General features: G+C 36.3%; 2 protein-coding genes across 2 annotated transcripts; one reads left to right on the top strand and one right to left on the bottom strand.

The window, feature by feature from the left end:
- The first annotated feature begins 2,766 nt into the window (after nucleotides 1-2,766).
- Nucleotides 2,767-4,008, top strand: LOC124439421 (protein ALP1-like). Its single transcript, XM_046989646.1, has one exon. The coding sequence runs from the start codon at nucleotides 2,767-2,769 to the stop codon at nucleotides 4,006-4,008; it is 1,242 nt and encodes a 413-aa protein (XP_046845602.1).
- A 1,305-nt stretch (nucleotides 4,009-5,313) lies between these two features.
- LOC124439420 lies at nucleotides 5,314-5,855 on the bottom strand. Its single transcript, XM_046989645.1, has 2 exons — nucleotides 5,663-5,855; nucleotides 5,314-5,546 (listed from the first exon to the last, which is right to left on the bottom strand). Exons 1-2 carry the CDS (start codon nucleotides 5,853-5,855, stop codon nucleotides 5,314-5,316), a joined length of 426 nt encoding a protein of 141 aa, XP_046845601.1.
- Nucleotides 5,856-16,111: the final 10,256 nt, after the last annotated feature.

Raw genomic sequence — 16,111 nt, 5'->3', positions numbered from 1 at the left:
AGGCAGATTGAATTTGCGTGGGAATGTCCGTTATGTGCCATTGCCAGTGAGTTAGGTGAATCTCGTGGTTTCCCACAAAGAACTACTGCAAAATCTAACATGACAGTGGCACATTATTGCGGACAGAGATGCCATACAGAAAGCATCATTATGAGCTTAATTTGAAAAATCGCAAAGACTTGTCAATTGACATCATCCAAAGTCTAACAAAGACAAATGAGGAACCTTTTTCACAACACAAGTACCAGTTACAACAGGAGCAGTTATTTGGGTTTTGGCCCCATTGATAATTTTACTTGATGCAAGCGAGAAAAGTAACGGCAAAGAAAGCTTTGGGTTTAGGCCCAATTGCTGTTTTTACTTGATGCGAGCGAGAAACACGCGACACGCGATCCTCGACAGTAGATACATGCATTGATAATCATATCACTGCTTGTTTTCGCAAGTTTTTATAAAATACTAACCACTTTCAGTGGGACATGAAAATGTTCTCAAAACGCCGAATGTGTCTAATTATCTTGATTGTTTGGTTATGCAACTCAATCCTCATTTTGCTCAAATATGCCGTCAATAGAAAAACGCTGGACCGAATCATTGGTCAAGATGTCAATAATATTACTCCGCAATCAATTTCGTCAAAGCCAAATTTGCTTTTATTCATTGGTTATTATTAGCGCCCCGTCTCACGATAAACGAAGAGCAGCAGGAAGAGATACATGGATTAAAGAATGCACCAAACGATCTGATGTTGTTTGTAAATATTTCACTAACGGTAAAGATCCAAGTGGTAATGTGATTCAGGGTGAAGAAAAAGAGAAACGTGATCATGAAAGTCAGTTACATGGACATCTTGTTCGTACAGAAACTCCTGGTGGGTTTACATTTTCGGTACAGCTACTGTGGATATTTCAGTGGGCAACTGATAACTACGATTTCAAATATTATTTACGACTTGATATGATGACTATTCTAATTGTTTGAATAAGTTGATGTTGGAATTGACGAGTAATGAAAGACCAAAACACAGCTTTCAGTGGGGATGGCTACACTGCGAACTATACGGTATGAAAAATTGAACTTTTTTGTAATTCATAATGCTATCTATGCACACATTTTGGACACAATGGTTACTTTGGCTCGTTACTTCCCTCGTGCAAAATTACGTTGGGATGTTGTCACAAAGTCGCATGAATATAACGTTGAACAAGATATTCCAGGGACGTTTAGCTAACGTGACGATCTTCGATCATGCGAAACGACTTTTAAATGGAAAAAAGTTGCCCTTAAACCTTTCAATTTTATTGAAAATTACATTATTAACATTCAAAGCTATATAAACATGTCCCAAGTGTACAGATCTTCATTAAATATAGTCCATTGTAATATGATGTACGGTACATGTTTGTAAATGTAGATCGTCCAGGTTGGTATAGTCCTGAGAAGGACTGTTTTTGTTATTGTTGACCGACGTTTCGACAACCTTAGCAGTAGTCATCTTCAGAGTCAAAGAAGAAGAAATTTGACATGTAACGATTTACAAACATGTAACCATACTCCCGGGTTCAAACCATTTACCTTATTATGATATACGTTGGCCGACAAGAACAAGCGCAACACCAAATGATTGTGACCATCACAAAGTTTCAAACTCAACACAAAATATTAAGCTCAACACAAAATTAATAAGCTCAATACAAAATGACTAAGCTCATCACAAAATTATGAAGCTCAACACAAATATTAAGCTCGACACAAAATTATTAAGCTCAACACAAATATGAAGCTCAACACAAAATATTGAGCTCAACACAAAATTATTAAGCTCAATCAATAATATTGATATTTTTATAGCTATACTCAAATGATAGCATCGAGCATCTTTATTGTTAAATTTTGTGTTGAAAAACGTGTTTTATTCCACAAAATTTGGCGAAAGTATCAAAATAATAACTATCAAAACAAATATCTGTAAATAAATCTTTGAAGGATGCTATTTCGTCGAAAAGTTCATCAACGAAGTTTGTCACGGATTTGGCTGACAGCCAAGGTCAATATAAATGCATGGTATCATTGAGAATGTGGAACTCCTGACGATCAAGCTTTCCGCATTAACGTCTCGACCGCAGGCTGTGGTCGAGACGTTAATGCAGAAAGCTTGATCGTCAGGAGTCCACAGGCAGGTGAATAGTGTAGTTATAATTGTCACAGAGTTACGAGAATAACGAAAGTTACGACTATTTTGGGATATTTCATTCCAGTTAGTTTCTCATAAACAGTTTTTTGTTCGGTTGTTTAATTCTTGTTTATGTTGTATCCGGTTGTATCGCGAGAGAACTTGGAACGGAATGAAGTACTACTATTGACGTAAAAGAAAAACTCGACTTATGTTTTCCAGTGATTTACCTGATTTACCCTGAATGGGTAAATGAAGACATTAAAGACCTACTTGAAGTAGTTGAAATATTTGAGCAAAAAGGAAAGAAAAAAGCCCTGTTTTCAAACGTTGATTTGCACTTCGTCTTCAATTTGTAATTGACCGTGCGGCGTGCATAAATTAAACGTTTGTTATAGCACAGAATAAAGAATGTAAGGCCGCATTCAGACTGAGTGCCGGAGAACGATACCCGGGTTCGGGCACAGATCTGCAGGCTGTTCACACTACGAAGTACTTACTAGTTTCGTCTATGTTTATTTTGATTTCTTCCATAGTTAACAAGTTTTAAAACCATGTGCAATACGTGCCTCTGCGTACATTTCACTCTGGTTATGGTATGTTTGATGGCGGCCGTATCTATTGTAATGTTTCACCATAATAAAGCAGAGTCCAGCAGAAGATTGCAGGGTCATCGTGCTTTAGTTTTACATGTGACAAAAGTATTTTGCAAGACAAGATTTTTAATTCATAATATTATTGAATCAAAACATCATAATCGTTGTGGACGTGTATGGGCCTTTCCTCGCATGAAAAACATTTTGGACAGTGAATTCACTGACTTGAGCGAAAAAAGATGGCTGGAGAGTTATCGTTTACCAAAGCGCCTATTTCTGAAACTAGTAAATTCGATGCGTTTACTTGGTCGACAATCCACAAGGCTGCGACCTGCTATACCAGTTAACATCATTGTAGCAATGATGTTAAAAAGGCTAGGAAAGGGTCTTGATTATCGAGAAATCGGAGACAAATTCGGAGTAGGAGCGTCAACAGCTTGTACAAAAGTCAACGAAGCTCTGAGATTTTTGATACGTACAAAAAAATATATGTTGAATCGTTTACAAGAGCGTAGAAATTTAAAAGAAATAGTAGATGGCTTTGCCAAAAAGTGGAATATCCCCCAGTGTTTAGGCGCAGTAGATGGCACCCACATCCCTATTAGGGCTCCTGTAATGCATCATGCTGATTACTTCAACGGAAAATTTTTTCATTCTGTAATTTCGCAAGCTGTTTGTGACAGTGAATGCCACTTTACAGACATTTTTGTTGGCTGGCCTGGCAAATCCCATGACGCACGTGTTTTCAGCTGTTCAAACATTGGACAAAGAACCATTAATGGGAATTTAATCGAGGGTGGTACTTTAACCAAACAAATTAATGGAAAAAACATTGAACCGTTCCTTATCAGCGATCCTGCTTATCCTTTACTGAAACACCTAATGAAAAACTATGCTGGTGCTAATTTGGGACATGAGAAGGAATATTTCAATTATAGGTTAAACCATGCACGCATTCAAATTGAGAGAGCATTTGGCCTTTTGAAAGGTCGCTGGCGATGCCTTCTACATCCTTTAGAATGTGACATTGAGAAGGTTTCACTCCATGTTACTGCCGCCTGCATTTTGCACAATATATGTCAGGAAGGTAATGCTGAGTATCTTCAAGAATGGGATGACAGGAATAATGATGATTTGGATTACCATTCAGAATCAAATTCAACAAGAGAGGAAAATGAAACTGTTGAAAATGGTGAAGATATTAGAACAGTACTAACTCATTATGTCTCTCATTATTGATGGCAACAGCTAAAATGAAAATTCAATCAAGTACTTTGAAATTTTTTGATGCTTAAAGATAGCCAAGAAGTGTTTTTATTGCAGACTTTCACAAATAAACATTCTTGTTGAAGAAAAACAGTAAATTGGAGAAAAATCAACCAGAGTGACTGACCTGATGTTGGACTACCTGTTGTAGTTCCATTTAAGCAGCATTTAAGCAGCATAGTTTAGCAAATTGAAAAATTTACCTAGTTGGCTCACAAAAGACAAAAAAGAAACCTGCAACTTTATTAAAATATAGACAGATTATACATGTACAAGCTAAGCATATTACTTTATTAAAGAGTTGTTCCTGTTTAAATTCATCATGTTACCTGGTTTCTTATGTGTAGGGACAAAACAATCAATAACACTTGTCATTCTTGCTCACACTCCAGTCCATAACAGCCTAGTTTAATGCCCTTATCTTTATACCCACATATCTATTGAGAATTTGGAAGGCTCTTCAATAGAAAAATAAATACTGAACAAAAGAATACATTGTTAGTTGAGTCAAGGAATCATCAAATTAAGCAGAGTTCATTAAAGATGAGGAAGAAGCAAAAAGTACACTTAAGAAAAAGACATGGTCAGTCATTTTATTTTTTACATTTCTGATAAAATGTCTATAATTGCACAATATTTGAACAATAACACTATTAAGGCTAACTAAGCTTTTTTCAACATAAAAAATGAATTACCATCACTTGTATTTAGAAACAAAACTGTTTACCATTGCACCTTTTAATTAATATGCAAAGCATTCAAGAATCCAATCAATGCAACAGTTGATCACTTAACTTAAACTTAACAATCTATATAGTCTGACCTTCACATTATATGCTGACATGTAAAGTATGTTATCCTCGTGAGAATTTTAGTCATGCTGTGCAAATTGATCTAAATCAATATCTTCACATGATGAAGTGTGAGGTGATGGTGTCACTCTATCCGAAGGACTGCTACTATATGGCGATGAGCTTCTTGATAAAACATGAGGTTGAAAACCATGGGTCATGTGATGAGAAAATTGAGTATTTTGTGGGTATATTGGATTGCCGAAAGGTACGTGCTGTGACGCACCATGACAGGCCTGTGTCAACATTTGAGTCATTCCAACCATTGTGTTACAGAGATTAGAAAATATTTCCTTAAAAAAATTCTCTGTCTTCTTGACGTTCAACCTCGCGCATTTCTGGAGTTAAAACACTGTTTGACAATGTCTTCTGTAATTCTTCAAATTGATCATTAGAACTCTTGACCACATCAATTAGTCTAGCTCTTTTATTGGATCGTCTTTGAATTGATTTTCCAGCTCTTTTTTCTTGTATTTTGTACAGCAGCATCGTGACCAGCAGCATCATGATCAGCAACATCGAGATCAGCAGCATGATGATTAGTAGCATGTACACCAGTGACCAATTGACCAGTACAATCCTGTCCAGAGTCTTCTGTCTGTACCACACTTTCACTTTGAAACAACTGATCCTCAGGAGGATCATTAACCGGCCTAGTACCTTCATATTTAATCAATAATTATGTTTACATCAATTGTTTTCAGTATTTTCAAAAACAACATATAACTGGTACAAAAACAAAGATTTTAGGTAGAGCTGTGATAATGCTATCTTACCGAGAATTCCATCCAGCAAGTCCCAGTGCTTTAAAGCCATTTTTTCCACGCTGCTAAGAGCGCTTGAGAAGTATGGGTGTTCGGATCCAGATGTTTTCATTCTGTCCTTCAATTTTACATATCCACTTCGCAGCTTCTTCACCTTTGTCTTAATTTGATCAACAGTCCTTTCTGTATTCGACTCTTCTTTCATGATTCTTTGTATATTGTTAAACAATTCTTTGTTTGAGCTCATACTATCAATGTTGTTTTGCACAGTTTCCGAGTTATAAGCGTTCAAAAGAGCAACTGTTTCCTCGTTCGTCCATTTAGCACCCGCCATCTCTGTTGTGACGCCGTTCTTTGCGTTCACATTGGTGCCCGTGCCTGAGCACCGTGCTCGGGTACTACCTAATTTGGGGGTGCCCAAACCCGGGCACTTTGACTCAGGCACCATCAAAATGTTGTGTTCACATTGGTGCCCGTGCCTGAGCACCGTACCGGAGCACTCAGTCTGAACGCGCTGTAACAGAAGCGCCACTAGATGTCGGAACCTTTGATGTTCGTGTCTCCTGTTTTGAGTTATACAATCCAGGTATTTTAAACGACGGCCATGTTTCCAGCCAGATGAGTGCAGCCAGATCGTAATATAATATATAGTTCTACGTAAGGGTTTTGGCAAATAAACCCAAATGTTTCTATAGATTGGCCATTTTTTAATATTTTTTGTGTGGAACAGTTAACACATCAAGCTTTCAAGAAATTTATCCATTAAATCGACGTCTGTTTTGATATTCGGAATATTTTCAAAGTAGATATGTATCTGCCCAGATGTGTACTCGGTATATGGTTTGTCGTCAGTTTTAATTTTATCATATAAGAATTCTGCAGAGAATCTTGACGATATTTGTTCTAACATTTGAAGTCTCGGTCGTGGCTGAAACAAGTGACAAATCAAATTACGTCCAGTTAGTTTATATATTGCAAAGAACGTTTGGAAGGACATTCGAATCACCAAATTGTCTACCCAGGTGTTTTAAAATATCATATTCTCCATGGCCACTATGAAGGTCATCTGATGCATAAATATTTTGTATTCATCACAGTTGTGACCTGTGAAGCTTGAATGACCTTTTGAGCAAGTTGGAACAAAGCAGCAGCATGTTGGTCCACCAGTAGAGTGCTTGAATAGCAATTTGTAAAACATATACTGTCATATGGTCCACATGACTTAACTTTGTTATTTCTGCCTTTTTAAATTCAATCAGGAGATTATTTAGATATTTGACATTGATGCTTATTGATGATGTGAGAAGTGAACATAAAAAAGCTTCCTGAATGCTTTTGTGAATTGGATTGGTGTTGGCTTGGCACAGTTCCCCCCTGTTGTCAAATGCTTTAAAAACGTTTTCTGGTGTATCTGTGTTTCACCTTTTGGTAAACAACTTACTGTGTAAAGTATTAACATTTCATGCCATTAAGAGTAACTATAACTGGTTTTTGTCAGATTAAGTTCTGTTGGTGACATGAATGAAGTTTATGGATTTTAGCAAAAATTAAATGTTCGAGCCCTTTGTTGCAATAATTTCTCTCTCCTGGTTGATCAATGTGGTGAATCAAACATAATTCTAATCATTTTTCACATACAATTGTTGGTCACAACACACAAGTGAAGTTTAACCAAAGAGCTAAGCTGTAGGAGTTTGACAATATGTTTGACATAATGAAAAAGTTGTTAATTTAATTGAAACAATTTATCAATAACTTCATTCTTTAAATAATTGTAATTTTATATATTGTTTATTAAAAGTTAGACAACAAAAAAACATCTTTATTTGTAAGTTAATACAAATTTGACAGACATGATAGCCACAGGAACTCAATATACAATTACAAATAAAAACTTTCAATTACAATTATGAAGACAAGCTACATTGCAAATAAAAGGCCCCGATTCAAGCATCAAATATAAAAGTAGTTTAGTCCAAATTCTATACTACTAACGTCTTTATCTGAAGAACGTTCTTTACGCACAGTAGGTCGTTTTATCGCTTCTAACAAATCCATTGACCAGACAAGCTACATTGCAAATAAAAAGCCCCGATTCCAGCATCAAATATAAAAGTAGCTTAGTCCAAATTCTATACTATTAACGTCTTATCTGAAGAACGTTCTTTACGCACAGTACATCGTTTTATCTGCTTCTAAAAAATCCATCCAATTTTGCCAGCGGCAATGGCCGACGATTGTTATTTTTAATTGAAACCTGGAATCGGGTAATTCGACGATTCAACGCGCAGTAATAGTTATTCACACCATCATAACGTTTTCAAACGTCTTTCCATACTTGCCAAATTTCGACATTTCACAGTTATTTATTATATAAAAAGAACATTTTACGTAACTTAACGCGCATGCCTTAGCAACAATGAGTTAGCCGTTAGTAACGTCAAGTTTTGAAACTATAACAAAGGTTTAATTTATGCACGCCGCACGGTCAATTGCAAATGGCTGTAACACAATTTCTACTACATTGGTCAGTGAGCCATTGCTTGTTTATTTTGTTAGTCAATCACATTCTGGCACGTGTTTTAAGCTAGCCAATAGTATTTCTTCAATCCTATAGATCATGTACGTGTGATACTTGCAAAATCTTAACTTTTTTAAGTGTTGGGGAAAACAAAAAGGTCTTGTTTGCCAGTTTAATATGGGAATTTTTGTGGTTTTATTATATAAAACAAATAGAACAAACCGTGGTCTGTTCAGTTATGGATACACGGGTAAGACGTCATTTGTGATAAGAACAACATGTGATCACTCATCTCGGCGGCACGTGTCTAGTTTTTTAGTTCTTACCTCAAATGACATCATACCCGTGTATCTATAACTGAACAGACAACTGTTAAATGTTATCTATTTGCCAAATAATTAATTATAACACAGATAGCATAGAAATACTCCTGTGATGTATTGTAATTGTAGTTCGTAAAATAAATAAAAAGATAAAAACGAAGAGTGTTTGTGAACCAGCAGAGGAGCGGATTCTTCGACAACCCATTTGCCTAATCACAACACGCAGATATCACTGAACAATAAGATTCAATTTAAAAAGGAACAAAAAAATATGCAAACAAATGCTGTTTGCTGTATAGTTAATCGCCATCGCAAAATTTGTTGTTTCAGGTGAAAATCTTCACCCCAATGCAGCCCGATAATATTTCATTGTTCAAAAGTCATTGGTGTCACATCACTCACATGCTGCAATTGATCGAAAACCTAAATCTGCATGCGTTAGGTAATAGATAAATATCAAGAACAAAATTCGCAAGCTTACAACAACGATATGGGGACCCAAACTCACTCCCAAAGTGCATGTTTTAAAAAACTCACGAGTGCATGTTTAGCCGTAATTGCACGAGAAACTATACTATTACTTAATAACTAGAAGTTTCTATCGCAAGAAGTGCTGCCCTGGCCCTCTTGTCAGCAAAAAATTGCACGGTACAGTCGCACCCATTAGAACCACCTCTTGGTATACAGCAAATGGTGTCATACGTACGTTATGATTGGGTGATTTAAATCATAGACAAAGAAATTCTACATGCGTGTTCCTTTAACGTTTAACATTGCATTGGCTCACAAGTGCTTGTTTTTCAAATTGCACGAGAAACCATGCTATTACTTATAGGCCGTTCTGGCACGAAAATGTTTCGTCTCATCGCCCCATCGCGGTGCTAAAATATTTCAACGGAAAGTAGTAGAGTCGAATGCGATGATTTCAAATATCTTTGTTCCCACACGCCAAAACGCGCTGTTTTTTCACAATGTAAAACCAAAGTTGGATATTTTGATCGACTAAGCGCCATCTTGAATTCCGCGGTGTGTATGATCTTTTGACATTATTACTTGAAGTACGGAGAATGTACTCAACAAACGTTGACTCATAACAGGAACATATGTTCAATTTTAATGCTCATTGTGTCGGAAATGCGTGCACGCACTTAATCGGGCAGATCCACCTTTCTGACGGAAAGATGTATATACTCTAAACATACGGAAATTTATACATACGGTACGTAAATACTCTATAATTTATACACTCTAGCTTTGCGTGATAGTGCAAATAAGCTGAGCAAGATAACGCGCACACCCACCCAAGCGATAGGAAAGGTGGGTCTTCCCGCTTTGGTGTGTTTAAGCGTCATACATGCACAAGTAATGTGTAAAGTGACGCAATGCTGGAGAATATATAAGGATAAACTATACAATTAAATCGTTATTAACTCTGACTGTTTTCTGAGTACAATTCTGCAAGTCACAACGAGCAAATCAACAGAATAGATGAATGTTTCATTCATTTTGATGGTTAGTCAGGCGAATTGTGTCAATTAACGGCACATACAATCGATAAAGTAAGTGAATATTGTGAAAAGTGGATTCGTTTTTATGGGGAACCTAATAAAATTGCGGCAAACGTTTCCAAACGAGTCAAACGTTGGTCGCTCGGTCCAGACAGAGACAGTGCGAGAAGAAATTGCTAATGTGCGTTTTCGTAAGGAATGCTAAATTCGTTTCTGTGATAAAAAAAAAGGCGCAAGAGCCGAAAAAAGAACAAAGGAAAAAACGAATACTATTGATGCATTCACACGAAGTGAAACGAGCACTCCTGTCACACATAGGACCTCGCGTGCACAAGAACGAATATCACCACGAACATTGCTTGGTGGTGATGAAAACATAGCCAGGCGAAATAAATGTTCTACCAGAGCAATGCATAATTTGCAAAAGACAAGGCTCATACAAGGTGGACAAGATACGGTTTAACGTAATCCTTGCATTATTTCTTGACATTTTTGTAACAATAACGTTGCATGTTTTGCAGGCCACCAGAAAACGAAAACTGGATAAATTAGTTATAGCACAAACGTACTACGGGAGTAAATTAAGAGAGACTACCGAAAAGGAAAAAGAAGAATAAATTTTAGCTCACATTGGGAGTAAAGATTTTGTAGCCATAGAAGTACGCTACCACGAGCATTGTCATTTGGATTACTGCAGATTTTTGTCAAGGAAAGTGACAGGTAAGCAAAACGACGAACTATATTAGTTAAGCTACAACACATTATGTTCCAAAACGATAGAGGAAAAGCTGATCAAGAAAAAGAAAATTATGAGAACGAGGCTATTGCATGAGATCTTTGTACAGCAAGTAATGAAGATTGAAGAACTTGATGCATCCAATTACCGTCCTTCCCGACTTAAAACAAGATTGCAAAGAGACTATTCGCAACTTGTATTTCACCGCCTGCAACCAGAAATCAAAACGAGCTTGTATTTGTAGAAGAGCTATCAGTAGGCGAAGTAACCGAGACCTGTGCAACAGCAGATAGTGAAGGGGAAGAAAGTGATGGTGACGAAGAAGCAAATATTCAACCTATATTTCGCCAAAAGGAAGTCACTTTAAAAGAATTTTATGATGTTGCGATGAGTTTAAAAAATGCTATAGAAAGAGCACAGGATATGGATTCATGTTGACCACCATCGGCTGTGGATCTTTTAACAGACCAAGTTTTGAAGATAGTCCAGTTTTACTGTATAATTTTATAGCTTGGATGTTGGATTTCTCAGATTATCCAGAAATCTCATCTCGTCTTGAGTTGGGATTTGCATATGACAAAAGTCCTATCAATCTGCCAAGACATATTGTATATAGCGTCGAATGGGAAAAACAAACACCAAAGTCCTTAGCACTGGGTTTGGCAGTCAGACAACTAACACGGTCATCACAACTTACGCAAATTTTAAATGGATTTGGCCATTGTGCAAGTCATTCTGCTATTTTAACGTATGAAACAGACTTAGCTTAACTATCTGTGAAATCAGGTTCCTTCCTTCCAAAAGGCGTAGAAAAAAAAAATTTACTGGCCTAATTTACGATAGTGATGCTTTCACTGAAGATTCTAGGAACCAAACTCATATACTCGGAGGCATATTAATTCAACGAGAGGATTCGTCTGGCAGTGAACCTTTTGTTGTTTCAAAATAGCAAAAGAAAGGTGAGAGAACATTTAAGGCTCTAAGTGAAGATATTATCCCATATAATCTTGGCAAAAAGCAGGCACCACACTTTCTTGACATTATTACATCAATGTTAACTAATTATTACGACAAAAATTTCTCGTCTCATGAAGAACTTGACAAGAGACTGGATTTTTCATATCTTCTAATGAAGCAACGCCAAAATCACTTTGGGACTCTACTTCCTGGTTGGACAGGTTTTAACATTTTTTGAGGCAATGTGCAATACCAACAATGTCTCTAATCACATACTTGCCAATAATAGATGGATCCCCAAGTGAATACCCAACACTGCACACTTCGCTTTTAAAGAGCATCAACATTGCAGACAAGTTGTCACAAGAACACATCGTTATGGTTTTTGACGAAGCAATTTATGCAAAGATTCAACAAATCAGGTTAATATTGAACTGTATGGTAAACGGTAGTTAATATCAAGGTTAAGATTTTCCTTTTCGTTGTAGATAGAAAAACGAGATTTTTATGGAGAGATTAGTTGTTAGACTTGGGGAGTTTCATGCCACCATGTCATTCCTGAGCGCAATAGGAAACATGTTCAGAGATGCTGGGTTACAGGTGTGTACTCTTTCTAATACAATTAACAATTAAAACGTAGATAAACATTATTTAATGACGATATTGCTTTATGTTTAGGATGTACTTATTGAAGCTGAAATTGTTGGGCAAGGGCAAGTTAAATGTGATGACTGTAAAGAATTACAACAGAAGCATTTGTTGCCATAAAGCTATGAGCGAAGCTTTGCACCGACTGCGATTGCAAGCTTTTTTAGGCAGTCTTGATGAAGAGGATTACGCTAATGTTTACACAGTCGCACGCGATCTTTTGAGCAACTTTCCTGGGGAGAATTTTCAGGAAAAACTTTCATTGGAACCATTCACGGAAATTATTGCCCAGTATGATGCCTTTTTGGTTCGGCAAAGTGAAAGCAACCCAACGTTTTCATTGTGGAGTACCTACCTTGAAATGGTCGGAACTCTTCTTCAGTTTATAAGGTGAGCCTATTTATCTATATGATCATTTCCTGACATAATGAAACAGAACCTCTACTTACTATTCCATTAGTTCGACATCTAACACATGTTTATTCCAAGCAAATTCCTCCACAGCTGCAGTAAAAAAAAATGCTTTGTGGAAACAAAGAAGCACTTATTCGGTTTTTATTTGAACAGTGGTGTACATAGACATCAACAATGCTTAATGGTATTGTGGTCAGGGGCGGATCTAGGATTTTTCAAACATCAGTCATAAAACATCGGAGGCGCTCCGCATATAGGGGGGGTCCGAGGCATTCTCTCCTGAGAAATTTTGAATTTCAGAGCCTTAAAAATGCCATTTTCAGCGTTTCAGAGCATTACAAAATGTATTTTGTGGGCATCGTTTTTGCATAAATACAACACATTTTGGTTACGTTTTTTTTCAAAAAAAAAAAAATGAAGTGAACAATACTTGAATGTTTTGCCAAATATTTAGGCTCATTATTATGCCAAATATATGGCTCATTAGCATGTCTAGGAACGTAAAATTTATTTTACAATAATGCTATATTCAAAAACAGATATAGCTTTTAAAAATTTCTACCAAGTTGTCAGGCATAGACCCCCCTAGAGACCCCATTCAAACCTCTATGTAATGAGTTAAGTTAGAAATTTGGTACTACAAGTGACAGTTCATAGATATAGAAAAGCTCAGACTTCAAACCATGCAAGTTTATTGTAACCCTTTACCCATCTCCACATCAGTATTAGCAAATTCACCTTTTGAGGAAAAACTCAAAATTTTTTTCTGCCAAAGCTTAAGCAAAAATTATCAGAGTGAAAATTTGCAGATAAGGACAGCTGAATGCCATAAATGTTTATTAGGCATTTCACTTGACTATTATCTTCTTCAAGGTGTGCTATACAGCAATCACTAGTAACATTGTATTATCAATTACAAACAGAATGTAACCAACATGTCTTTAATTATATAATTACATGAATGTTAAAATTGGTTCATGTGTTATGCTTACTGGTTATGATAAATATCATTTCATATGATCAAAGCTCGTTTAAATGTAAATCTGAAATAATTTAGTTTAGAAATTATAATGATCATCAGAAAAATTACCTAGTGATCATGAAAAATACTTTGCTGTTTTGCCAAATTTCAAGGTTTATCTGCATACATAGGAAGACATTTTTACTTTATAGAAAATGCTTTTCATACATCAATAGCCCTTTGGAATTTATGGCAAACAATCTGGTATGAGCCGTAGATTAACACAACTTTACATCTCTACATGAGGTGTTCAGTTAGAAAAGGGGACAATATGTGACATGGGACAACATTTCATGTATCTGAAATACTAAGGTTTAATACCATTCCAGTCAAATTGTCAAAATAAAAAGCTTCATGGATCAGAAGACTCAAAATCACAGGTTATAGTAAACAGCTTCTCATGTAATCAATTTTAGTTTTCTCAAAACTTAAACAATATGTAGTATAACTGTCTAATGATTAAATGATCAATGATCATAAACTGAAAAGTCCCAAACATTTGTTTATGATAAAGTAATAACAGTATGGCGCCTTATGGCTACAGATTTTTTGGCCATTGAAATATATTTGCAGGAATGTAGGATTTCGCTGCCATATACGGTCACGATTCCCTAAGCACTAAAGAAATCCTAGCTAAAAGTCCTTCGGCAACAACAATTTTAGAAGCATCTATCTGCTTACCATACGCCATATTAACATAAATCGCATCACACACTCGCATAAATTGACTTTGATATATTACATTCATGCATACACTTCAGTTGTCCTTTACTTACGATTTTGGATGTAAATTTCTGATGATAAAACTCAAAACAATGTTGGCTTGCTTTTGAACATCAATGACTGAAATGTCGCTCGCGAGATCGTCTTTGCATTTACAATTCATCCATAAATTTTTCGCCCTCTTGAAAAAATTCCCAGTTTGGTAAAGCAGCATTCATGTCAACATATGAATTTGTAAAAGATTTCCATAAATTCCATCTGATTGTAGTTTAGTTTCTATCATGCTTTAGAAAATTATTATGAAACGATCAAACATTCAATTCAGACAGTGAGCTTGACTATGTTAGTTCAGTTGGCTATCAGTCGAAATAGGTCAAACCAATCACAGTAAGACAAAAATTCAAATGAACCAATTGTAAGATAGCAATTGGACTCCCTTATAGGTCCGGCCACCCCTATTATCGGTCGAGATTATTCCAGACTGTCCACTGATCTGGCCATTGACCAATAAAATAGCGTTTCTGGCGTTCTTAGACTCCTTTATATGTCGAACCAGTCAAGCCACCCCGCTTATCAGTCGGTTATTCCAGGTCAATTAAAATTCAACTGATCTGGTTACCAAGGAGATATTCATTGGATTAGTCATTAGTTTTCAATAATAAATAAAGCTGGATTTTTATCACGAAGTAAATGCGATAATAAAGTAAGAATAATTAATGAATTTTTAACTAATATGAATAGGTAATTTTTGAGTTTCAAACATCAGTCGCGCGACGGATTTGACATACTCTAGATCCGCCCCTGATTGTGGTTTACGTTTGCCCTGACGACAAGTGCCATCGCCTTAAACCAGAAATTGATAGTGGACCCATTATCGTTCAAGAAATAGCAACATTATCTTGTGACCATGAAGAGGCTGACACCAGAATGCTACTTCATGCAAATCACGTGTCTCGGTCATGTGACAGTGTCCTATTAAAGAGCCCAGATACAGACGTCTTCGTTATTATGCTCTTCTTTTGCCACATAATCCAATGCAATTTTTTTCTAGAAACTGGCGTAAATGAGAAGACTCGTATCGTCAATATTAGTTTTGTGCAGCAACAGATTGGCGAAGAAAAATGCAAAGTGTTAATTGGATTCCTTGCATATACAGGTAAGTTTTACTTGATAGCCATCTTTTACATAGTTGGGATGCAATTTAGTTAAAACCTTTCACCGAAAGTGAGTTTCCAGTAAAATGCACATAGTTTTCGTAAACACGACAACTTTTTCAAGCTTAAATATCAATTCTACTTTTTGCCTTTAAGGATGTGATTCTACTAGCTTACTTTATTGTGGAAGTAAGATATCTTCCTTAAAATCAGTGTTCAATAACGAAAGATATCTGACCACATTTGTACAACTTGGTAATGAATTTGAAGTTGATGAAGCTGTTCTAGAAAACCTGGAGTCACTGACATGCATGTTATACCGGGTGAAAGATGCCACTTCTGTCAACAAGGTAAGATATGACATGTTCAGGATGGGTAAATTCTCAGACGCAGCTTTGCCTCCAAGCGAGGATTGTCTCTTACAACATATTAAGCGTGCAAACTGCCAGACCACAA

The sequence above is a fragment of the Xenia sp. Carnegie-2017 genome, unplaced genomic scaffold, assembly GCF_021976095.1.
Source record: "Xenia sp. Carnegie-2017 unplaced genomic scaffold, XeniaSp_v1 HiC_scaffold_19, whole genome shotgun sequence".
NCBI classification, from domain to species: Eukaryota; Metazoa; Cnidaria; class Anthozoa; order Malacalcyonacea; family Xeniidae; genus Xenia; species Xenia sp. Carnegie-2017.
This window is presented reverse-complemented; position numbering and strand designations above follow the sequence as displayed.

Coding starts and splice junctions, on each gene's coding strand:
- LOC124439421 (XM_046989646.1), top strand. CDS start 2,767: ATGGTATGTTTGATGGCGGCCGTATCTATTGTAATGTTTCACCATAAT.
- LOC124439420 (XM_046989645.1), bottom strand. CDS start 5,855: ATGAAAGAAGAGTCGAATACAGAAAGGACTGTTGATCAAATTAAGACA. Junction 5,547..5,662: donor CTTGCTGGATGGAATTCTCG/GTAAGATAGCAT, acceptor TTAAATATGAAG/GTACTAGGCCGGTTAATGAT.